Source organism: Telmatherina bonti, assembly GCF_933228915.1.
Source record: "Telmatherina bonti genome assembly, chromosome: 1".
NCBI lineage: Eukaryota > Metazoa > Chordata > Actinopteri > Atheriniformes > Telmatherinidae > Telmatherina > Telmatherina bonti.
The window spans coordinates 20,061,493-20,088,310 of NC_136619.1; the positions used below are offsets into that span (position 1 = coordinate 20,061,493).

At 39.4% G+C, this 26,818-nt stretch overlaps 1 protein-coding gene across 1 annotated transcript in view; it reads left to right on the forward strand.

The window, feature by feature from the left end:
- Positions 1-26,818, forward strand: part of ush2a (Usher syndrome 2A (autosomal recessive, mild)) — a gene marked incomplete at both ends in the record, with an annotated part of 245,943 nt that overhangs the window by 156,526 nt on the left and 62,599 nt on the right. Inside the window, 6 exon segments of the mRNA XM_079260418.1 lie at positions 7-119; positions 1,783-2,011; positions 3,377-3,545; positions 3,663-3,884; positions 19,521-19,744; positions 25,079-25,418. Of these exon segments, the coding sequence (XP_079116544.1) occupies positions 7-119; positions 1,783-2,011; positions 3,377-3,545; positions 3,663-3,884; positions 19,521-19,744; positions 25,079-25,418 (1,297 nt within the window).

Sequence of the window (26,818 nt, forward strand, 5' to 3'; positions counted from 1 at the left end):
TTTCAGGTGGAGGTGTGCACAGTTTATGCATGTGTCCGAAGTAATGTTACCAAAACCACCACTGTGGAGGACCTGCCAGCTGATATGGCCACGCCACAAGCTAAAGTCATCAGTCCCAGGTAAAATAGAAATCTTCTTTTTTATGTTTTTGAGCATCACTTTTGTGGCATTTAATGAAAGGTATTAAGTTACAGATGACTCATACCTTTGAAAATGACACATGGTTCTTTTACTGATATGTCTTACTGTGACTGTAGCCATAATGTGGGAATCTTGCATGGTCAAACTTTCATAACTCTTTTGGCCGTAATCACAGCTTAAAAACAGTTCTGGTTTTTTTTTTTTTTCCATGTCAAAGTTCCTTATTTTTAATTTAAAGGATTTTTATTTCTTTTAGCCCACAAAAGGCTTCTTCAGCTGTCTTTTGTGTTCTGTTCTAAAAATGTCTGTAACCAAATTCCCAGTTATGGTTGAGTGAGATCGCTGAGATGTTTGTAGCAAAGCCTCCTGTCTACCTTTACGGTATAACTTTACTGTGAACACTTCTCCTTTTCCTTTTTAAGCATCATGCAAGTTATATTTTTGTACCAAATGTATTGTTGTTTAAACCCTTTTTTATTGCACCATGTGGACATTTATATCTGATTCAGCTTCCAACACATGACCAAACTTGTCCATAATTTTGTAGTCTCGAGATGGTTAGTCTGATGTTAAGTAACATCTCAGAAAGCAGTTGAACTAGTCTGGATGGTGATCTGAATGTCTCATTCTGAATTTTGTGGTTTGGATGCACGTAAATTTTTCAATTTAATCAATTACTAAATCTTTTAGATCGGCTGTTCCTGGGAGAGGTTATTTCTGTTGCCTGTTGAGATTTTATTAACCAGACCGTTTTTAAGTCTTAGATATAAATGAACCAGCCTTTCTCTGTGTATCCTTGATATAAGTAATCAAAAAGTTCAAATATGTCTAGATGCCCAATATTACATGTCCCAAGCTGTTTTTCACCTCATAAAACCTGAGGAAACATGCAAGAAACACAAAATTTAAAAAAAAAAAATGTTTCAACGCATTTTGCTTTTATATTAGTTCATCTTCTACAAATCCTATTTATCAGTAATGGCATGTTTTATCCAGTTTTTGATTGTCATTGAATAATAAGATATGACATTGTTCAAGTTCCTTTGTTGTATTTAGTCAGATTTACTTAAAAATCCGATTACTTTGAAAAATGAACTGTCTGCGGCCTACAGGTAAATTCTATTCCTTTAGTCTTCAGCCTATAAACATAGATCCATGAAAGCATTTTATATGTGGTGTATTTAGTAGAAAATAAGAGACATGTGATGGTAAAGTGGTAAATTTACAACCTCTTCCTTTTTATGTGCAAACCAATAAGTAATGTTGCAAATCCTATGGTTGCACATGCTGATTTGTGGCTCATTTTCTGTCCAGGGGACTGTGGAAGTTGTAACTCTGTGTGTTATTACACAGATCTTTTCCCTGCCAAAGATGTCAAGAGACAAAAAAAAAAAAAGAGGGGAAAGTCGATACTGCGAAGTGTATAAAGATACCCACACTCTGACACTGTAACTCAACTTTGTCAGGCATTAACCATGCGTGAATGCATGTGTGTGCTTGAAAGTTTGTGTGTGTGTGTGTATGTGTCTGTGTGTGAGTGACTGTAAACACTTGTGTGAAAGGAATGTGAAGGAGACACATACTCCTGCCTATCACTTTCACTTTCTTCTTGCCCCCCTCCCTCCACCCCTTTTCTGTCAGGGTGGTGAGATTAGATTGGTCCCATCCAGGGAAACCCAGTGGGATCATGCTGGGGTATGAGGTTTTAAGACGGACCCTTAGATCATGCACCGATGGGTCAACAGGGGTAACGTCATCCTCTGGGAAGGAGCCCGACAGCGCAGGTGGTTTAAGGTTTAGATGTTCATACCTACAGTGTCCTGCAAATCATGGTGTGTGTGGGACGTCTTGCTTCAGTCGTGACACTCAGGTGATTATTTCTTTTTTTTTGTTGTTATTATTATTATTATCTTTTACTTTAATACATATGTTTCATTTCCCCCTTTTTTAAATCTTTCCTCTGCTTTAATCCTCTCGCCACTGCCCTCTTCACCTCCAAGACTCTGTTTTAAGCAGAACTTCCCATGAGTAAACATTAAAGCCCCTCACAAGCTCATTGTACAGCAGGAATGTGAGAACAAAGATATATGTGCAGGGTCTTTTCTTTGGCCGCTCATCTGATGTGGAAAATACGTTTTTTTCTGTGTACTCCCTCAGGACATTAGTCCTCACCAAACCTCAGACACACACTACAGCACACAAGAAAAAACACAGCACACGTTTTATATTGGAAGCAAGATCAACATCTCAGTGATTAATTTCTCTAAACAGATTAACTTGTCATCTGCATTCACTTCCCTCTTTGTGTCATTGAATGCTAGCCAAGTTGGCACAGTGTATGCCTGCTATACATTCACCCCGAAGCATCGAGTAGCACAAACAGCAACACATTTTAGGCTCACAAATGATAAATACAAACACACATCACCGATAGATATTACAAGTTTAAAAATGGAGAACCTGCAAAGTTACACTCTTAAAAGGAGTATTTTTATGTCATAAATGCTAAATTGTGAAATGGAATACAAAATGCAAAAGCTGGCTTGTAAGCAGTAAAAAGGAGACAGGTATGATGAAAAAGAAATTTTATCATGTTAGATGTTCACCAAAAAGTCTACAAAAAGATTCAATATAATATGTTAATGTTAAATATTATCATTTCCACCATGATTAATAAGGATTTTGTTTTTTCTATTTGTTTGTTTTTAGTTTTTTAGTTCTTGCTGAGTGTTTTGGGGGTTTTTGCATACATGTAGAAGTTATTAGGTTACAGATTATGTTGCTTAATCAAAAGGGCATGTTCCTAACATACAAATCAATGCAACAAAGTCTTTTTAGAAAAGACCACAACCCTTTTGAAAACAAACAACAAAAATAATATTTTTGCACTCATTAAATTAATTTCTGTAGGGATTTTCTTTTTATTTTCTTGAAGATTTTTTACACGGTGTTCTGCCTTGAGTATCTTTTTTGTAAGTTTTCTTTTTTGGTCTTTTTGTCACTGTGCTTTCTATTTCATTGCTGTAGGTAAACTGCAGTGTTTTCTAATTTCCTTTAAACATGGTGAAATCTTTTAACTTCTCTGTGTTTTGCATGTAAATGCTGCTGTAAATACCCCAAATTAGCCTTCTCTCTGAAGAATTATTCCATACTTTCTGACACAAAACTAAGAGAATATGTGTGGTCAGAATCTGTTAATACACTTTGCTTTATGTGTGCAACTGTACTTGATTAGGTTTGTTGCAGTGGATTTTTATACACAAGGAAGCCATATCACCATTGCTGTGAGGATAAATATATGGGTTTCAGTAATTCTTCCATACCCGTGTGCTGCAACGGCAAACTGATCCCATCTCTTCGTGACCACCAATGCTGTGGAGGATACTATGTTCCTGTAAAATCCAGTGAGTTTCTACTCGATTTGTTTTCATAAACATCAGATGTTTTCTGTTCCACATGACTTGACTTTACTCTTTTTCTTCTTGTTCAAGTGTTCCCTTCATCTGTCCTTGTCTTCATAGATGAATACTGCTGTCCTGACCACTTGCAGGGCCGAGTCTCAATTGGGCTGGGTGACAGCTGCTGCAGGGGGGTTCCTTATTCCATGACAGGCGGTCAGCTCTGCTGCAGTGGGAGCCTCCATGATGGCTATGGGGTCCAGTGCTGTGGAGGCCGGATAGTAGATGATACCCTGGTGTGCTGTGGTGATGCTGAGAGGGGGGATGTGCATAAATATTCTCCAGGTGAGTAAAGAAACATGCAGATGGAATATTTAGCCAGTTTGAGATGTTTCATAATTTAGCACAAATGAGAAAGTTTTACACTTGATAGAGGTTTTGTCTTACACAAGTTCGATAAGTGATGCGTCGCTTAGCCAAGCTGACACAGTTATGCTTGTCTTGAGAAAGCTCTTTATTCGAGAGTCCAATCAGCACAAGGCCCTTTCTTTAGGAAAAGTGTTACTCTGGTGCAAAAGTTAAGTTGGAGTGAAGTCCCCGGAGATATTGTAGTGTTTAGGGGGAAAGTGGGGAAAAAGATGGAAAATGACAGGAAAATGGTGGAAAGAAAAAGGGCTGAAAGGTAGACACATGGTACAGGAACGTGGGGTCGTTTCCCTGTCCTCCTCTCCCGCAGAGTCCCAAAGCACCCGGATACCATGGCACAGATGGGACTGTATGTGTGCGACTGTGTGTGGGTGTCTGTGTAGGTGTGTGTCATTAGACATCTTTGTCATGGCAGATGATGATGAAACACACTCAGGATGGCACCGTTGAGGGCACTGCCAAGCACACAGCAGGAGAAATACACACTCATTCTCTCTCATACACACACTTTAACACATAGATGTATTACAGACACTCGCATACACACACACTGAGGCAACAGGGTGCCCTCGGCAGGGTTTGCTTCGTATTGAATGCCAGAGAAAGACACGCGGACTCTATTCATCACACATAAACAATGGCCCCATATGGACAGGCCTATAGTACTCCATTGCCCATCAACAATCACACTGACACACACACAGGATATCTGGACACACAAAAACAAAAGCATGGTGAGAGAAATATATATATATATATATACATACATATATATATATATATATATATATATATATACATACATATATATATATATATATATATATATATATATATATATATATATATATATATATATTTTTTTTTTTTTTTTTTTTTTTTTTTTTTTTTTTTACATGATTTTAACATTTTTAAGCATAGTTTGATTGAATTTGAGTCCTTCACACCATTTCTCACTTTGCCTTATCGTTCTTTCTTCTCTGGATGGTATTTTTCTCTCTTCCAACTGAGCCAGCTATATGGTCATCTTTCATTTGAAGAGGCCTCCTAAGGAGTGCATATGCTCCCCACCTCCTCAAGCTCTTCGTCTTCCTTTTAAATTTATTTCCCATCTCCTCTTTGCCTTTGTCGTCCTCTTTTGTCATCAACTTGTTTCCCCCACCTCCTCTGGTTCTTTGCCTTGGACTCTCGCTCTTGCTTTATTCTTCCATGTTTTTCTTTTCTTATCTCCCTATTCACTCCCTCCCTCCCTTTATGTGCCCCTTTCCCATTCACTCATCAGTCATTAGCGTTAGCTTCCCCATTGAGAGCATATGGTATGATGGATTGTAGAGCTAGCGGTGCTAGCTAGGCTAAGGGCCATTTGCCGGGTGTATTGCGCTGTTGGGGAGCCCTGGGGCCAGCTACGCAACCTCGACCCCACACGTCTGTTTCAAGACCGTTACACACATACACACAACACACACAGCAACACTTATTGTAGAATAGGATACTTAACCTTGGCACCTCTCACTCACATTCTCCCTCTCAGGGCCACAGTTTTGGATTTTTATTGATGTACTAAAAAAACAAATAACTATCGTGGAGTAAAAGATGATGAAATCAAATCAGCATAAATAAATAAAACTTTCATCTCATATAAGAAAACCAATTTCCATACAGTTCTACTTCATGCATTATAAAGAGTTTTGTGAGAATTAAATGCAAGATAAAAAAGAATTAATGTTAAGCAACAACAAGGAAACTACACATGTAATGAACATTTTTAACATTTTTAACATTTTAGAAATCATTTAAAATGAAGTAGAAATAATGCAAGCAGATCTATAAAAGAAGAAGAAATAAAGAACAAAAGACATGGCATGATCAGGTTGAATGAAAGTGAAAAATCCAGAAAGAAAGAAGGTTCAAGTGAAAAAGACAGAAAGCAGAAAATAACCAAAGAGTGGTGAAGAGCTAGATGGAGCAGATTAAAGGAGGAGTGAAGGGTATCCCATTGTGCCCAGCTGATAGACTAGGTTAGGCTGATGTGATTATGGGGTCCCTGAAGTGCGATCTATCACACATTACCGTCCACACTGTCAACAACCATACACACACACTGCAGGGGAACAGCAATGCCAGGAGACAGCTGTCTGGCAACAGATACACATACTGGCTTTGTGCGCACATGCAGATACACACAGAGACATTCATACATAGGCACAGCAACAATCATACATAATATACACATTTGCACTGAAATGTACATGTATGAGCACACAGGATTGCAAGTACACAAACACTTCTAAAGAATATTTGGAGTACATACACTGAAGTACGACCCAGACACACAATCAGACTATTTAATTTTAAAAGGGAAAGTAGCCAGTGTAAATCAGGTGAAATAGAATGGGTCAGGAATATTGCCTCTTTCAGCCAGACAAAAATTAAACAAACTCAAAACTGCTTTTTTCCCATATTTGTCTTTGGTTTTGACTTTACAGCTGTCCTTCTGGATCTGTGAAGTTTAGACACACTCATGTTCTACAGTTCCCTTATTAGTGTCAAGCCTAAACCTGTACTTTTTCAAGGCTTAAACTACCTACTTATTCTGAAACAAAAAGACTGACAAAGGTCCTGCAACGGGCCTCATCTGTGATTGAACTGCACAAAAACTTGACCACAAAACATCCTCCTGTTCTTATGTATATGCCCCTTGTTGCTGACAGCTGTGCTGTTGATTTCCAAACGTACAAGAAGGACACTTTACCATTCATATTGTGAGCTATAATTCAGACCAGTTTTCAGTTATTGTAGGGAAGTAAGCTCACAAGTAGCACTAGTACTGAAAACATACAGACATATGATTTTAATTTTTTTTTTTGCTTGACCTGTAAGCAGTTTGGCCACTGAGAAAATTTTTTAATTTAACCTCACAAAGGTGTTGTTTACGCCAACATCCTATGCACAAACATACAGTCTGAAATGGGTGGTCTTTAAATGACAGCGGCAGTGTTTTGCCCATTTTATTTCAAATAACAGCCTTGTTCCTCCTTTGAATATTGACCATCATTTCCATGGTTTCTTCGTTCCATCCATCATTTTCTTAACCGCTTAGTCCATTTCAGGGCCACAGGAAGCTGGAGCCCTTACCAGCAATCATCGGGCAAAAGGCAGGGTACACCCTCGACATGTCACCATTCCATCACAGGGCCAACACAGAAAGACAAACAACTACTCATAGTCACACAAACTACTAGGGACTATTTAGAGTAGCCAATTAACCCAATGTGCAAGTCATTGGCCGGTGGGAGGAGGCTGTAGTACACAAACAGAACCCATGCATATACTGGGAGAACAAGCAAACTCCACACTGAAAGGCCACCATTCACATTATGAAGGTGTTAAGTGGGCAGTGTTAAGATCAGAGTTTGCTTCTGTGTTTTGGCAGTGCTTGGTAGCAGTAATACACCACTATGAAGTTGTTTCTAATCGTCTAAAAACACCAGAAGAAACACAAAAATACATTTTTTTGCTGTTCTGTGTTTTCTGCGGGTGCTTTTCATCTTGCGGTTTCTTAGTCTTTTTCTCTTCTGCTTCTCTGTTTTGTTCCTTTCGCCAGATACACCTGAACTATACAATTCAACACTGCCTCCATGATATTTTTTTTGCCGCAAATGACAGATAGTTAAGCCACTTAAAAACGTATGTGGGAGATGGACGAAATTGTCCGTTTGCTTGCATATCCTCTTACTGCATCGAGCATAAATGGGCCTTTAGACCCCTCAAACCTAATGGTACTCAAACTTGACTGCTAAGTAAGGTTGATGGAATTGTAACATCTTTCCTTGGTCCAGTATATTCTGCACAAATGGCAGAATGTCTACCAAAGGACGAGTTAATGGTGAGCTTTGTCAGCAAGAGCTCAGTCAACAAGCATTTACTATTTATAAATGTAAAGTGACCTTGTGGAATAAGCTCTGGTGCTCTAATTCATTGCAGTTACATTCAGGAGAAGGTCTGCTAAGCTCAGGGTTGGCTTCCCCAGAGGCATGACCCAGAAGGTATGTTGCGAGTGAGTATAAGATATCTGCTTGATCCTCAGTTTGTGCAGGACCTGCTGTGTTGGTAGGTGCCTGGTTTGGCAACGTAGCGGCTGAAAATCAACACCAGCCATTTTTTGTTTTGTCAGTGTGGCATGACTGAAATCACTGGTATCCTGCTTATCCCTGGCCTGAGTTGAGGGGATGAGTGCTTGTAAAGGTATGCAGTGACTTGTTTACCATTAGTGTATTAGGATCATTGTTTGTTGACAGTCCAACCAGTTGTCCGCTCACTGAGATGACAACTTATTTAACAGCCTTTAGTCTCCATTTGTGATGGAACTGAGCTGTAATTGCAACCTGGGTTAATGATAATGTCCGATGGAGCAGTTGTTCGATTGTTAAGGACATGACTTAGTTACATGTGTCTTCCCAATGGACATGGAGGTCATCTGTCCTCTGGACATGATCAGAACAGCTGCCAGTCAGTGGTGGCTGCAGTAATGGAACAGGAGCTTGTGTGGACAGGAAAGTAGTAGGAACAGCAGATTGAAGGAATTTAAAAAAAACAAAAAAGGTCAGTTATTAAAACTTGGAAACAGCTTCTTTGGAAGAAATCTGTCTATGTTGGTCAAGATTCTCCAATAATTTCTCACTGTAATGTAAAATAAAATATTGTTAGCATTTGTTTCCATGTATGTGTGAAGGAGATGGGATATTTGCGATAGCATGGTGGAGCCCAACCACATTTGCTGTAAATGTTACTGTGAGCACTGACAATGTTTGAGCACACAGTGTCAGTAGTTCAGATGTCAGGTGCTCATCTTACAGCTGTTCTCACATTAGTCTCAATAACTCTCTTCCAGCACATGACTTCAAACCTGCTTTAGTTAATTATTACAAATTTAGACCATCAGTGACCATTAGCTTAAACTCTTCATAGCCCATTTTTAGTCTGATTTTTTTTACTGAGACTGGCTATAATCCTTTTCTCAGCATCCCCAGTTGTTATACCATAACACAAAGTCTGCTAAATCCTTTCCTTCTAAATCTGCCAGTTTGTTTAAACAGCTTTCATCTAAGTTTCAACTAGATTAAATAGTGTTTGTTTTTAAACAAGAGAGCCCCAGTTTTCTTGCACTGCAGGTTCGCAACCAACTTTTAATCTCTTCATTTGTTTCTTATTTCTTCTGTGTCTTAGTTTGTATGTAAGATGTTCATCTAAGATTTAGGTGAGATTATATGATTTAAAGGAATGTGTTTGGTGTCTTTGGCCTCCCATTGCTTCCTGACTCTCCCCTGGCTCACTGTGTGCTCCACTAATCATTTTCTCTTTACACTTTCTATTTAGTGTCCAGTTTTTTAAATCTTCCATCTGCCCTTCAACCCCACCGACACCATCTCTCACCATGGGTGCTACTGTAAATGCTCTCCCCACCTCACTTTTTCTGAAAGTGAGTAAATCTTAAAAAATGTGTGCATTTCTTTAACTCCTTCTCTTACTCCCTCCCTCTGTCCCAGCCCAGCAGGCCCCATCCAAACGTTCAAGGACAAATCTGAATATCCCTTTTCACCGTTTAAGTGTTAAAAGCCTGGCGGTGCCGGGGTGTTATCTTAACGCGCCTTGCCGTGCCATCATCAGAGCGCGTGATGAAAATGGCTGTGATGATGCTAAAAGAAAAAAGAGGAGGGGGAGAAAAAGTAATAATCAAATATGTTTTTCAAGGGCACAGTGACCATTTGCTGGAGGGAAATTATCCCAGTAGTTAAGCTAGCTCACTCTGAGCCTGGTGCAGTTGTGAGAGTGGATGCGTTTGTGTGTATAAGTGAGTGCAGATGTGCGTAGAGTATTACTTCAACTCCCTGCATGTATCCTTCACTTTTTTCATGTGGTTATCTGTTTCTATATATGTCCGAATGTGTTTGTATTTTGGCATGGATCTTTTTACAGACACACACACACACACACACACACACACACACACACACACACACACACACCCTTTGCTTGTCCTTTGATTGTTTCTGCCAAAAGATTCACATCAGTTTCTGAGTCTCTTTGTTTGTGTGTGTGTGTGTGTGTGTGTGTGTGTGTGTGTGTGTGTGTGTGTGTGTTTATCATTGCCAAAAGCCTCTCATCAATGATGGGCAGCAAATGGCCAACAGTACTGCATTCCAAACAGCAGCGTCTGGCTGCTTTAGAAGATCGAGTACTCTCTGAACACAGGAAGACATTTCTCTCTCTGTTAATGTATTTATGATGATGGTTTTTCTATTAGGTTTGCTTTAATGACTGGCAAGAATAAAACCAGAGGCAGTCAGGGTCACAGAGATGAGCAGCCTGCTGTGTGTGTGTGTGTGTGTGTGTGTGTGTGTGTGTGTGTGTGTGTGTGTGTGTGTGTGTGTGTGTGTTTGTGTGTGTGTGTGTGTGTGTGTGTGCGTGCGTGTGTGTGTGTGGTGATTTGGTCTTTGTTTTAACATTTGTGTTCATCTCACAAGTTATGGATGAGTTAAATGTGAACTTTTTAAAACATAACTTACATCAACTTAAAAAGTGTTAACACTAGTGCTGAGAATTTAACAAATATAGAAATTTGTCATTTTTACCTCATTTCAAAACCTCTATGTAATCCAGATACATATTAAAAAAAAGTTTATAGTTTGCTTATATGCATACTGCTTAAAAAAAAAAAAAAAAGAGTATGAGCAATTAGATTAATACAAACAACTCTAAAATACAAAAGTAAAAAATGATTAATACAGGTGATTTTTACATTGATTTAATATTAAAAACAAAGTCAGTATGCATTAAGTAAGGCAATCCTAGAAACTGACTAGAGATTTAATGGCTGTGTCCTTCATAAGTTGCCCAAAAATATTTAGCATCTTTATTAGAAAGTTTAACTTGATATTAAAATTCAGTGAAAAGCTGACACGATATTGCAATCTGGGAAAAAGCTTTTCGTTTCTTTTGGGTTTTTTTTTTTTGTTTTGTTTTGTGTTTTTACACCATCAGTGATGCATTAAAGGGTTGAAATCTACCAATTTTTTGCTCAGCTTTTCTCTTGCAAGCACAGAGACAGTTTTCTGTTTCCATGAGAATTATTAGGCACTATGAATGAGGGTCTAGATGAATGGGAACACTGTCTCAGAAACGTAGTTCCACCTCTAGAGGTCAATGACTCAAACCAACCTAGGACTCAATGGATGGAACCTGAAAAAGAGGAGTATAGATGTAGAATGTGGGAAGGATGTAGGAATGGAAATGAAGAGGGATTACTGAGAGAATAATTGGGGTTAGGGATGAGAGATGATAAGCTGTTCAGGGGGATGGTGGGTTTGGTCACATGAATAAGACAAACTGTGTTGAATGGGTGACAATATATATATATAAGAAGGTTTGAGTTGATAAGAGTAGTTGAGGACTGACTCTGTCTGAACACATGAAGTTAACAGATTTTAACTTAATCTGAACCCAGGTACCACATGGGGCCATTGCTACTTCCTTAAATCACCATTTTCAGGTCATATTGATAAAAGTAATGTAAAAACACAAAGGAAGGGAAGAACTGAGCATCACAAAATCAACTACAGTATCTGGCAGTGTTAATTAAAAATACATTGTTTGGATGATAGAAGGTGATTTTGATATTGCCGGGGAGATAAGTATCTATGTTCCGGAATCTATGCTTTAAATACAGTAAATATGTCAAAGAGCTACTTTAAAGTATAAGAATCTATAAGAGATGTTTATTTCTCTTTGAAAGAAGAAAAAAAACCATTTTCATATGAGTTTTGTCAACTTAAATTATTTAAATGGGCAAATACATGTGTCAAACTAAAAACAGTCCTTTAGACTCAGTCCAACTCAGGACTCAGCTCAGTTGTAAGGGGGTGTATCCATGCAAACCGAGATCTCATTCACGCTGCACTTTGGTCAAATGTGCCAAACCTTTACAATAATATATCCCTACTCTCACCAAAGGTGGCGCTGCACTAGTATTTAGCAAAAGAGAGGACAAGACAATTAAGAACAAGTGAAGAAGAAAACTCTTATTTACTCCTCTTGAGAGCTAGACATGGAGCACAAAACTATCACTGTTTTGTTTTTTTCGTTTTTTCTTATGCAAGTATTCTGCAGAATTACACTGCAACAATGTGTGCAGCATGAACAACAGACGAGGCAGAGGACTCTTAACGCCACTACTATGTCTTTACCCACAATGCAACACTATGCCAAATGCAGGAAGTAATTTTTTTTTGTCGTCCACTTCCTTTTCCTGGTCCGTTTGAAGCGGGCCAAGACCTGCATTTGTAGGCGGACCGGATCCACTTTTTTGGTCCGAATCAGAATTCATCTGGCGGATTCACATTTCCCCAAATGAAGCGGACTTTCCAAGAAAATGGAGCAGGATTTTAATAAAAAAGGCTGACGTGAATGTGCCCTTTAAGTGGGGATGCTCATAGGCCACTGTCTTGCAGGTTTGGTTCAACACACCTGACTCAAATAAATAGTTATTTTATTGACTTAAGAAGAATTTGACGACAAGCTGTTGAAATTATCTGTTTTGTTTAAGTCAGGTATGTTGGAGCAGGAAACCACTGATGGTATAGACCCCCTCAAGGACCAGTATTGGACATTGCTACCTTATAGCATAGCAGCAAAACTATTTGATTTTGTTTGTGCTGAGTTTGGCACACAAACTTTATATTCTATCTTTAAATCTATATTTATATCTTAAAAAGACTTATTTTTCTCATCACTCCTCTTTGACTGTTTATCTTGTTTTATCACTTAGTGAACTTTTAACATTATGTCTTACTCGTGTTCCTCCTCATGAACTCATAAACTCTTGAGCACACACAAGCAGCTGCTTACTGTGTCACACTCTTTAGTGAATCCTTCTTGGGTGGTGAAAATACAACTGCTACTAAAGCATTTACTTAGGCTCAGCACACACACAGACCACAAACACACACAAACACACTTTAGCAGAGAAGAACCACACATGCAAAGATCCACACTGTACTTAATGTTGCACACATGCCCAGCTGGTAATATTGCTGTGATTAAGAATAAAAAAAAGGACATCAAAAAGACAAGAGGACAACCAGTCTGCTGGGAAAAGGGTACTTGTGTGTCTTTGATTATGTGTGTGCTCATTGCCCCAACATCCACATGTGTATGTCCACAGGGGAACACTATTCACTGTGTGAGAAAGTCAATCCGCTGTGATTTCATCTCTTGACATGACATATAGTCTGGCCTCTGTGGAGCACAAAGTGCATGCATGCGCACACACAAATACACACAATTCTTCCTGCAGATTCTTTTTAGGTCAATAACATTTATATAGAGTTTGATGAGAACTACGGCCTTCTAGTGCCTTTCCCTTTAAGCAATGCACAGAAAACTAAAGACTTGCAATACATCATATGTCATTAAGCACAGCAGTGTGAATGTGAAACCTGCCTCAACAGGAGTGTGTGCTTTTAGGCATACATACAAAACTCCATGTTTGTGTGCACTTGCTTTGTACTTTGTTTCACACCTCCCCTAATATATTCAGGTATTTAAAAGTGTTTGGTTTGTTTAAAGTTGTGGAGGGGTTTTGGTCTCTTAGAGAGCTCGGATAACCCTAATCCACAACACACATTTTTATCTGTAGTTCATTGGCAGGGCTAAATATTGACTTATCATTAAGTGGAATGACTGAAGCCCTAATAATAATTCACGTTGTCTAAGCACCTTGTGTTGACGCTGCGCTCCCGATGCTATTAATGAATGTATGCAAATCCTGCGTAAATCTGAAGATTAGGGCTGAAGCTTTCTGTGATGCAAGAGAGAAAACAAGAGGTGTGTAATAAAACATTGTCATGACATGCACAACCCTTCGAAACACACACTGCTTATAGAGTGGAAGAGAAAATAAGGGTGTGTGTTGCAAAATGTTCTCACAAATGCACTGGCATGTTAGATAAAGCTCACAAAGATGGGGATTGTTTTTTTTCTGCTGAATGCATGATAATACGTGTGGTGAAGTTCAGCTGCCGAATAACCAAAAGAAAAGGCTGAGAATCTGAGAAGTGTGCAGATGGTAAGAGAAAAGTGGAAATGAGAGGAAAACATCAAAATAACAGACGATTTTCATAATTTATGTGTATGTTACTCACACATGCTCGTAAGTACCTTAGAAGGCCGGAAAGCTTGGATGTCCGTTGAAGCTGCCGTAGAGAGTCATTTTTACCAGGAAGGTTAGAACAATGCCAGAGGATTGTTGTGTGTTTGAATGTTCTAGTCAGATAGGAAAGATGCCAGTAAACAGGGAATAAGCTCTCATTGGTTTCTCATAAAGAAACGTCAATTATAGACAGTTTTATGAGCCAGCGATGCCAACAATTTTGCCAGAATTTAATTTTGAAATATAATCTGCGTTCAGTGTAATGCAATGGAAATGCAATGTAAATAAAGTATTCTTGACGCTTTTTGTAGTCACAAGCACGTACAAGTGATGCATGCATAAATTACAAAAAGCGTCTATGAATCGGAAAGAGAAGAGAGGGGGCAGAGCAGTATTTAAAAGAGAACCTCACAATCAGATGAGATTTTCTTAACTGCAAATCAGGAGTCTGTGCAGGAGTTTACCCTTCGGGTCTGACCTATTTTCTTGAGAAAAGTTAAAAAATGATTATTTAGGAGCAAGAAAAGGAGGGCATGAGAGAAATTAGATTATGAATCGACAAATTAAGGCAAAAATAAGAATTATATAGAGGTTGAAGATGCAGGTAAAAAGAAAAGAATGACCAGAGAGAGCTGATCCAGTGGGTAAAAGCGGGAGATCACTCCTAGACTTCAGGTCACAAGTGTTAAGGAGCTATCGCCACATAGAGCTGTGTTTGTACAAAGGCATGATGGAGGATACAGATAAATTCCACTGGCCTTTTTTGGAGAGCAAAGGGAGGGGAGTGAAAACTGAATTGTAGAGAGCCAGGTCTCTGAATAGAAGAGAAAAGAAGAGGTGAGGATGCTGGGAGGACAAGAGATGAGAGGAGAGAAGCTATTTTGGAAAAGTGTTGAGCTGTTTATTTGCGCGTCATTGAAGCTGAAGTAAGGCGCTGAGGGAATTGGCCACCAAGACCCCGCTCCGCAACAGCTGCCGCTGCTAAGTGAGTTACTAGCCGTCAGACTGCCTTTATGTCACACAATCACATACACATGCATTTTCCTGTCACATCATGTGATGGATGTGTTGAGGGTATAATGCACCGCAACAGCAGAGCAGAAAAATATGTGCCATTCTCCACTTTTGGCCTTTAAGTGAAATAATTGCTTAAATTAACAACGTTTAATGTGCTGAAAGTGTGAATGCTGATTAGAGTATGAAACAATAAGTTATTTATCACTCCATAACTAGCTGCAGTCTCATTAAAGGACGTGAGGTGGGGATACAAAGCAGTGACTTGGTGTTTAATGTCCCCTGTCAAGTAAAATGGGCACCACAGCTGGGGGTAGATGGTGCCACAGATCCGCATGTCATCAACTGTTTGGATAAATTAGTTAAATATCTCATTGAAAATAGTTTTGTTTGTTTTTTTTGCAATAAATCAAATAAACCAAAACACCTGTTATTCAGAATAAAATGCCTTTTCCATCCACCTTTTTTATAGTATGATTGGTTATTTCACCATCCTGACACTGCATTTTTTTAGTCAAACAATCATATGCTCATTTATATTTCTAATGTAAATTCATAGCAGGGTGCTGCTGACTCAGTATGAGAGTTTATTATAAGCCTAATCCAATGCAAGACCAAAGCCTACTAGCAGAGGTGAATTTAGTTATGGGCAACATGAGCAGCTACCCAGGGCGACATCTCACTGGGCGCAGCATGAAGTCCCCACAAAGAAGAATTAAGGCTGGTAAAATGAGGTTTTTAGTTACCCCTTTCACACATGACAGAGTCTCTGATACCATGTTAGTCTCTAGGTCAACTATCCTTTCAGAGTACATGCTGATTGCTGTCTGGGCTTAAAGAGTAGCCTGATATCATGCAGAATAATTAGATCTTTACTCTCTTTTTCCAAATGAAACACAGCTATGCTTCCATCAGTCAGCCAGCACAACTTTTATAAGGTTTTGATATCCCAAACAGTTTCCAGACAAACAAGATGTTGATGACTGTGATGGACTGGCGAGCTGTCCAGTGTGTACCCTGCCTTTCGCCCAAAGACTGCTGGGATAGGCTCCAGCTTTCTCACAACCCTGAATTGGATTAAACGGTTAGGAAAATGAATGAATGAATGAATGAGATGTTGATGAAAATGTTCACTGTTCCAGGAAACAGGACAGACTTCAGCATCCAATTGTTCTGTTAGGGAACTGCAACCCATTTAGTTTTATTGATCCATCAATGGCCAAGACTTAATCAAACACATGAGCATTTTGTGAATAGTGCTTTCAACTTTGAGCATGTATCACATTCACTCAGTAATTTAGGCTGTTTAGTATTCCCAAAAGTAAATGTTGATTGGTTGCTTAAAACATTTACTTTAACCACCAACAATTTCTGTTTTTAATCTGCAGCTCGTTCTCCAGTTTTAATTTTTCATTTATTTATTGCAATATATCTAAAATCAAAATGTGAATTAATGCAAGAAAACATCTTTTAAATTTAATATTCTGCTGCCAAACATTTACAGGCAAATAGTGATATCATGTATTCTAAATGTCACCTTGCTGCTCAAGGTGATGCAGAGGCAGACAGACATCAGCTATCACTGTCAGAAATGGCAGTTCTCAGAAAAACACACTTCCTCTTCCCTTCCACTCTTTCAGCTGCGTAGCCTGAGTATTACTGCTGAGCTGTGAATATAGGAGAGCAAAGGAGATATGCAGGGTGGATGGAAAGAAGAGGATAGTTGAATGTATATGAGAATGATAAGAAAATGTGTGCAGTAGTATTCAGGATGGCCTAAATGGTGTTCCTGCACAGATCGGATGGATAGGATAGCGGATAAGGAAGGAGTTTGGTAAATGTGAAGAGTAACGGCATAATTAAGCGTCACCTGAATATTTTTATACAGTAACATTGAGAGAAAAAATACAATGACAGATGTAAGGACATGACAGTAAAGTTCAGTAACTGGTAATCAGATGATGCAGAAAGTATAGATATATAAATACTTTACAATACTATAACAAGTTGAAGTTGTTATTTATCCAAAAAAAAAAATAGAGTAAGCAAGTGATTTATATACAGTGAGGCAAATAAGTATTTGAACACCCTGTGATTTTGCAAGTTCCTCCGCTTAGAAATCATGGAGGGCTCTGAAACTTTCATCTTAAGTGCATGTCCACTGCGAGAGACATAATCTAAAAAAATCTGGAAATCACATTGTATGATTTTTTAAATATTTTATTTGTATATTACTGCTGCAAATAAGTATTTGAACACCTGAATATCAGCTAGAATTCTGACCCTCAATGTTAGTCCACCTTTAAAAAGTCCACCTTCCCTCCACTTGTTATCCTAAATTAGAAGCACCTGTTTGAGGTCGTTAGCTGCATAAAGACACCTGTCCACGCCATACAATCAGTATGACTCCAACTACGAACATGGCCAAGACCAAGAAACAAAATTGTACACTCCCACAAGGCTGGAAGGGGCTACGGGGTAATTGCCAAGCAGCTTGGTGAAGAAAGATCCACTGTTTGAGCAATTATTAGAAAATGGAAGAAGCTAAACACGACTGTCAATCTCCTTCGGACTGGGGCTGCGTGCAAGATCTCACTTTGTGGGGTCTCAATGATGCTAAAGCTTGTTACATACTCCAGGAGAAGCGAGAACTTTTTTCTTGTTCTCGAGGCTCCAAGAAGAAAAATGACGTCATCTTTGTTCTCGGGGACGCATTTGAAGCCAATGGGGCTCCAAGAAGTATCGTGTGATTTGTCGGACATTTGAGGTGGGTGTCGTTAACACGGTGAAAGCATGAAGCAGAGTTGCTGCTTCCGTGTTTTTGCTGTTGCACATAAAACAGATTGTTTTGATAAAACAGCTGATCGAGGTGGTGAGACAGTACAAACATCCTAACATGTGGCATTAAAACACTCGGACCCAGGCACGTGCACAACCTGCCCTGCCGCGGACGAAGCTGCTTGTTAAACATGAAACTAGAAAAGCACTCGGAAAGCGGGACCTGACAAAAAAGAAGTTTTTCTTGTTCTTGTACCCTCCAGAGCAAGAACTCAGTTCTTGCTTCTCGTGGAGTATGTAACAAGCTTAAGAAAGATGAAGGATCAGCCCAGAACTACACGGGAGGAGCTGGTCAACAACCTGAAAAGAGCTGGGACCACCGTTTCCAAGGCTACTGTTGGTACTATACTAAGACGTCATGGTTTAAAATAATGCATGGCACGGAAGGTTTCCCTGCTTAAACCAGCACATGTTTAGGCCCATATTAAGTTTGCCAGTGACCATTTGGATGATCCAGAGGAGTCATGGGATAAAATCATGTGGTCAGATGAGACCAAAATAGAACTCTTTGGTCTTAATTCCACTTGCTGTAAGGAAGAAGAATGATGAGTACTATCCCAAGAACACCATCCCTACTGTAAAGTATGGGGGTGGTAGCATCATGCTTTGGGGATGTTTTTCTGCGTATGGGACAGGACAACTGCACAGTATTAAGGAGAGGATGACCAGGGCTATGTATTGCGAGATTTTGGGGAACAACTTCCTTCCAAAGCACACAGCCAGGATAACTAGTGGCTCCGTAAGAAATATATCAAGGTTCTAGAGTGGCCTAGTCAGTCTCCAGACCTAAACCCAATAGAAAATCTTTGGAGGGAGCTCATACTCAAACTGTTTCTCAGCAACAGCTCAGAAACCTGACTGATATAAAGAAGATCTGTGTGGAGGAGTGGGCCAAAATCCCTCCTGCAGTGTGTGCAAACCTGGTGAGAAACTACAAAAAGAAACGTTAGACCTCTGTAATTGTAACAAAGGCTACTGTACTGAATAACATTGATTTTCTCAGATGTTCAAATACTTATTTGCAGCGGTAACTTTGCAGAACACCCGAGGAGTTGTTGAAAAAAATATTAGTTTTATGGCTCCGTCATGATTTTTTCTTATTCTGTTGAAAAACAATTCAAAAGCAATGTCAGGATTTTCTTTTTTTTAAATAATAGTTCCTCTTTTTTTTTTTTCAATTTCAACTCTTTTCAGTGTTAGCTACATTTTTTATCTTATTTAATGGAAGAGTACCAATATTCTTGGGCAACACTGTAAGCAGTAAAGTGTCCATAATCTGAAGATATTTTCTTGAGCAAATCGTACATGAATTTTCAGCTAAATAAAATTCTGTGAAATTGAAACCTGCATTACTAATCAAAACCTGCTTTATTAAGGGCTACAAAACACACCATCAGTTCTGAAGTGAGAAACAATGACAACACATTTTCTTGATATGAGATCTAACATGAACCTTATACACAGCAATATTTTAATGCATATTCACCTGTTTTTAGGTTTTGTTTGCTGTGGTCTGGAGTATATAAACTCTTCCACCTCTCTGTGCTGTCTGGACAACGATGGACATCCCACAATACACCCTGCTGGTAACGCCACAGTGACACTGCAGTGCTGTGGGTCAGTGGTCATACATCGTGAAGAAGAGTGTTGTAATGGGATTGGTTTTGATCCCCAACGCCATGTGTGTGCAGACCGACCCACACCTGGCCTCTTCACACAGGTGTGTTTCTGTTTTATGTTTACAAGTGAAATCCTTTTACTATTTTTCTTCTTTTTTTTTTTTTAATGTAATAAACCTTACATAAAAAGAGTTCTAATACCCTTTAAGGTTTCCCAGATGTGGCTTGGACTTTTCTTAAAATAAATCTGAACAGCTGGCATTTAGTTTACAGGAAGTCTCAGGAGAACTGGTATTGGGAAGAGTGAAGCTAAAGTGTTTTTAATTCATACATTTCCATCTAGTGAACAAGGAAACTACAGCATTCTTCACCCACTATCCAAGATAAGAACTGGTAAAAGTTGTTTTCAATTTTAAGAACTTCTTCAAATGCCTTAATCACAATTGCCAATCCCAGTCATACTTCTACAGAACATGGCTGTCTACAGTGTCCAGACAATCCCAGGCAGCAATTGTTTGCATTGGTGCTTTCTCAAACAGACCTTGTCGCCTAGTCTCACCGGTCTCTTTCGTGCATTAAGATCATGGGCCTTGTCTTGCCTGCTTACTTACTACTCTTGCCTTCATGTCTGGGTGCAGCAAATCCAGCCTTGGCATAGGCTTTCACCCTATCAGTTTCTCTGCTGGTGTATGAGTAGACGTGCTCTGAAGCTTGAGGCAATATTTGAAAAGGAAATGTGAAAGCCAAGTACTTGGAGAGTCACCTGTCATCCAACTTTAGACCTTCCATCACCGTCTGGACAGCTAGTTTGACCAGTCCATTTGAGGTGAGATGTTAAGGAGCTGCTCGAATGTGACAGATTCTATTGTGTTTAATGAAGTCAACAAACACTCACTGCAGAATGTTTGTTACAGCTGCCACCACTTTCCTATAATAAATCCTCTCACACAGCATGGACAACCTCCACTAGCATCACCTGGCTTGGATTGACACCTCCTCATCACGCCCCATTCATCTGTATTGCTGATTGGCTGCCTTCAGAACCAATCAAGACTCAACACATCTCCACTCCAGTATCAAGGAGCTGCAACTTATTCATTCCAGGGCAGCTGTGGTTCTGGATACAGCTGGCCCTCGCATATTGGTTGCTGTTTCGTGTGAAAATATTAAGCCTTTTTGTGCATCTTGCTGTTGGCAAGTTTTTGTGTAGTTTTGGTTGGTTTTGTTATCTGGGTAGCTGGTGGGGCTTGTTTGTGTTTTTGTGCTCTTTGAATGCATTGTTGTTTTTTTTTTGTATATAGTTTTGGGCTTAGCCTTGTGTTTTTCTGTCATGATTGTTTTGGATGGTTAACTGATAGTAGTTTGTGCTTTTTGTTTTGGGTTTGCTTTGATTGTACTTAAGCTGCACCACCTGCCTCTCTCTCTTGGGTGTATATTGTTTTTCCTTTTTGTGTGGGACAATAAAATTCCCGAAAACTCCAATTAAATCTGGCACACTTTAATTTATGTTGCGGCCTTCACCCATAGCGAGCCGTGACGTAACAATGTTGGACCATTAACCGTGACCAAGATGTCAGGTTAACCATTAACTGCAAACACTTGCCTGAGCTTTTCTATGGTTGAGGGAGCTACTTTGTTGTTCATGATGTGGCATTCTATCTATTTAGAATGGACATCCATCATGATCAGAAAAAAAATTGTCCCATAAAAAGGCCTGCAATATCCAGGTGTACCCTTGTGTAGGGGCTTTGTGGCCATGCTCATGGGTGCAAATAGGTTGGTGGTGGCATTTTCAGATAAGACTAATTGTTGCATCTTGCTAAACTTTTTATTCTTGATCATCATCCCAATAGGGGGTATGTCTTTGGATTTTGACCAAGCAGCTTTGCTAAGTGGAGTTTTTTTTTTTTCATTTTTTCGAAAGCTTTTTCCTTCTTATCACACAACTGCCACTTGGCATGATTGTGCAGCACTTTATAATGTGGTGCCAAAATCTTTAATAGGTCTTAAAGGAATGTGCTATGGTAGTTCAGTATACCAGACAATATCTAAGTTCTGTGATCTTCTTAGGGGTTGAGGCTTCCTCTATAGACCTCAATCTGTCCTCTGCTGGGAACAGTCATTTAGCTGGTATCTTGTGCCCCATACAAGTAACACTTGGTGCCATAAAGACATGTTTGTCACATTTCAAACTCAGCCATGCATCTGCAGGTCTTTTAGCACCTGCTCCTTCTCCAAGTAGATGCTCCGCTTAAGTAGCCCCTGTAATTATGGATCGATCTATTTAGCTGGTACATGTGCTTGCGACACAGTATATATTGTTCTTTGGAAAATGATAGGACTGGACGCCACTCCAAACACTAGTTGGTTTTACAGCAATAATCCCTCGGCACACTCAAAAGAACAATCATTCTTTTGAGTGTGCCGAGCTTGTCTATGTGACCTCCTTTCATCGTTGCATAACATCCTCTGTTCTTTGCTTAATTTCATGTAAATTAAGCTTGATTTTGTGAAGGCCCAAAACACTGGGCCCATTACTCTTAGCGACTGCAAGTCTACCCTCAGTCCGTCTGACCTCCTGCCACAATTTTTGCATGCTACACATCCACATGGTGTCACTGTTAGGGTGAAGGTGTGGACCCCAATGCAGAGATGGGAGGCAGTGATGCAGATTCAAGAAGATTTAATAATATCAACTGAAAACTGGAAGGCTCAACTAAGGCATGGAGAACAACAAACACATGAAGCAAACACAATGGACTAGCAAAGTAAAACCACAAGTGGGGATATAAGTACACAGAACACGGGACACATGTGACACAGATGAATGAAATGAACACAGGTGAACTAGGCTAACCAGGAATCAAGACACAAGGGAACTAAACAGGGAAAACTACAAAATAGAACAGGAAACCAGAACTAAAGACACATGAGACATCACATCATGTCACATAGGGTGTGGGTTGACCTGTACATGTCCTAGGCTTAAGCTACAATTGACTAAGGGGTTGTGGCTTGAACCTCATGCCCTGCAGTAGGTTTTCTCACTTTTGACTACTGCTGTAGACCCTGAATCAATCTCAAGCTTAATGTCCTTTCCAATGACTGTGACGGTACCATAACAGGGCATAGGTGGTTTGTCGTCCGTTTCGTGCCCTTTCAAAATATGTTGGAAGGGAACGAAATGGACACATTGGCTTCCTTTACATGGTAGGTGTTTCCACAAACTGGCTTCTTAGCTTTAGTTTTAGCACTTCTGCAGGCTTTCACCAAGTGTCCCTTTTTTTTGCAGCCTTAACAGACATTGTCTTTAGATTTGCAGTCCTTTGCGTAATACGTACTTCCACACCTGACATATTTCACGCTGTTTGTGGATTTCACAGCTTCTTTTTTAAGTGATGAACAGTCACAGGCTGCAATCTTGTCTGTCCTTTCTGAATGTCCTTGGCATCATTAGCAGCCATTTCCATGGTTTGAGAAATTGTTTGCACTTTTTTTTAAAAGTCATTGGTGGGGTTTCACTCAGCAAGTGGTGCTGAGCGGTGTCTTCCATCTATACCACATAAAAGTCTCTCACTGAGCATGTAATCTAGCACGGCCCCAAAGTCACAAGAATCTGATAGTTGTCAAAGCTCTGCTTCAAAGTTAGCCACAGACTGATCTGACTCTGAAAGTCTAAAAAGTTTAAATGTTGGGCTAATATAGATGGTTTATTATTGTGATTGTTGCCTACAAGCTGAACAAGTTCATCCTATGGAATTTCTCATGGTTTCTGTGGCATGGCTGCATTTTTTGTCAGTTTGTAAGTCTTTCCCACATACACACTCAAGAGAACCGAGACTTTTAGTCTTCTCTGTAATTCCATTTTCATACTGCATCCAGTCTTCATCTCCTCCCACAAATCGCCAAAAGTCCAGAACATTGCTGTGGCAACCGGCTGTCCCACTCCTTTTCTGTGTCTCCCTCCTTGCTCTGGCTTGGTCTCTATGTGATGTTTATATAGTTGCAATCAATATTATTCAACCCCTACTCAAAATTTGGTTTACTGTACAAAGTAGCAGCTGTTTGCAATAAACACATCAAACAAGAACCATCTATATAGCTCAACAATGTCAATGGTTACTCCAAATTCAACAGAAAATACCACTTTCAATGACCACTACAGTTTCTAAATTTTTCAACCCCCTGAATATAAGTCTACATAAGCAAATTAGGTGTGGTCTCAAACACATTTGATACAACCACTGAGGGTTTTCATCAGTTGCATCCAGTGTGCTTGAGATGGAACACCTCAAATACCTAGATTGTCTACTATGACGTGGGATTACATGTTAGAGAAGGCTAGGCCGAGAGATTAAGACAGAAAAGAGATCATTGCTTTGCATAAATACAAAGGATATATAAAGATAGCAAAGGCACTGAATGTTGGAAGCATAGGTTGAAGGTTTTGAGTTGAAGGAACAGTGGCCACACTATCCGGACGTGACAGAAAGAGGACGCTATCAATGGCTTTGGCCAGATTCCTGAGAAGGAAGGTGGTCAAAAACCCTATATTTCCTGCAAAAAACCTGAAGCAAGACTTGTTGGCAGCAGGCACTGGTTACAGTTTCCATCATGGCTGTTGTGATGTGAATAAAATGTAGTATATAGTGTAGAATATCTGTCAACAAAGAAGGAACACAAACATTCCTCTTTCACAAAATTGACAATATCAGTGATTTTAATACTCATTGTATGTTAATTGTTAGTCATAGTTATTAGAGTTCAAAATAGATAGATATGTAAGTGAGTCTCAGAGCCTCAGGCCCTGCTGGTCCATTTATAGATACATAAACTGTGTAGCCAAAGAAAAATACAAGTTGGATAATCTGCTCAAATATTGGCTTATTTGCTGGCACAGACTGTGTGAAAGGGCAGATCATGTCCTGCAGCTCAGTGGACGTTACCAGTTGGATAGAATTTCTCAGTCTGCCCACCCTGTCTCTGTCAAGCTCATTCTCACTGTCACATCAGGAGTTGGAGGACAGGCCATCTTCCATTTATCAACTGGGGTCATGTGGCGTTTGTGTGTTCCTAAGTCAGCATGAGACAGCACAAGCATGCACACATACACACATGCACAAGCAGGGACAAAGGGGAGGAACTCTCATTAGCTTTAATGATGTCATTAAGACCCTTGTAAGGCATACACACAACAAGCATGCGAATCTGATCCTGATGTAGCTATGCAAGTATGTTTGGAAAAGAGAAAAAGATGCTTAAGAATATAACACTAAAACTTTCATAAGTTCAAATTATCCATCTGATATTTCTTTAAAAGAAGATAGCTATTTCAAATATTTGCTTGTTTTACTGTACACTGCTATAATGCAGATGAGCTCTTGCTACTTCCTTTATCTTCACTGTGTCCCCATCTCTCTCTGTTCTCTGTGCAGCACCAGTGTTTGCAAGGCGCTGTGTGTCCCGTGGCTGCAGCAGCTACAGCTTACTGTGGCTCCTGTGACCTTGATCCATCTCTGACTGCCTGCACATGGGTCCTGACTGCACACGCACAGCCTGACACACAATCCACGACAAGCTCACCATTCATCAGCACCACGCAGGAAACCCTCGCTATGGGCCTGTCTACACACACAAACAGAAGCAATAACACTTACAGAATGGTACACACATACAGTAACACACACACTGAGAACACACAGTTCGAGGGAAGTCTATGCCCATCACATGAGGAGGTGGTATACAGTGGAGATGCCAGCATTGTCACCTATACAGGTAATGAATGAATGTGTGTATTTGTGTTTGTTTATGCTGCTGTTAGAATGTTTTCTTCAACTTTTATTTATCGTACTGTCAGCTGTGCAGGTCTTTCTTATCTACTCTCTAAGTCTTGTTGCCATTCATTAGTTTATTGTCTTTTACAGTCCTAGATTTTACTCAACCATCTCCAATATCACTTGATATCTAATATACCTCTTCAGTTCTTTACTTCACCCTGCTTTACACATGAATGCATTGCTGTTTCAGACCTGTTAAAAATGAGTTAAAAAAAATACCACACTGTATGCATCTAGATGAACCTGTTTGTGGCCTGCTTGCCCCCCCCCCCCAAAAAAAAATATTAGTTTGTTTTTTGTTTTTCATATATATATATATATATATATATATATATATATATATATATATATATATATAGTTTTTTTATATTACTATTATTGCAGAAAGATGCAGATAAAAGAAAGATACCATGTCAGACATGTGGCTTTGTGAAATTAGGAACTTGCAGAAGTTTTAGTCTGTCAGCTGCTACAGCTGAACATGCTTCATAGGAACATACCCTTACACACAAACACACACACACACGCACACACACCAGGACAGCTGTTGCAGTGTATATTAATAGCTGTAACAAGCTAACTCACTCTGTGCTGTACACTTGTGTGTCATTAAAACTTAAAGATGGGCGTTTAGATGCCATTTCAACATTCTCCACTATTTATCTGCCCAAAGGGAGTAGAAGCGTATGTGAGTTTATGTGTGTGTGTGTGTGTGTGTCATGATTTTTAGTCTGTACACATAATTTATCTTGATAGTTTGTTTTATGTTATCCAGACTAATTGCAGTTGTGAATCTTGATGTGTATGGTTGGATGTGTGCTAATAATTACAGATTTTTAGTGTAATATCCAGTTAAATCCAGTGCATTACTTTTTCAGCGTGCCTCTGAAGTGAATGTAGTTCTGTGTATGTGCTTTGATTATTTTGTGTGTGCGGCATGGGGCGGTTAGGATAAGAGTTTCTAGGTGATGCTGTGACACCATCTGGGCAGAGGCACATAAAGCTCTCGCCACCCACCATACACCAGATGTTTCTCTTGCACACATACACAGTCACAAACTTTGTCATGGTATACTACTTTGAAAAGGAAGAAAAAAAAAAACAAAGGCAGGTCACACCCAGATAGCTTCCCACGTACAGTGAGTGCCATAAATTCACAGCACACTGCTTCACACATAACTTACATATAAATATAAGTTTAATAGTTACCCAATTAAACACAATTCATTTTACACTGTATGTAAAAGTACATCTAATATTTTATTTACATCTGTTTACCACTGTATTTTGCTACTAAAGTTATGACTGTAGTAAAGACAAGAGCCCCAGATCAGCAAT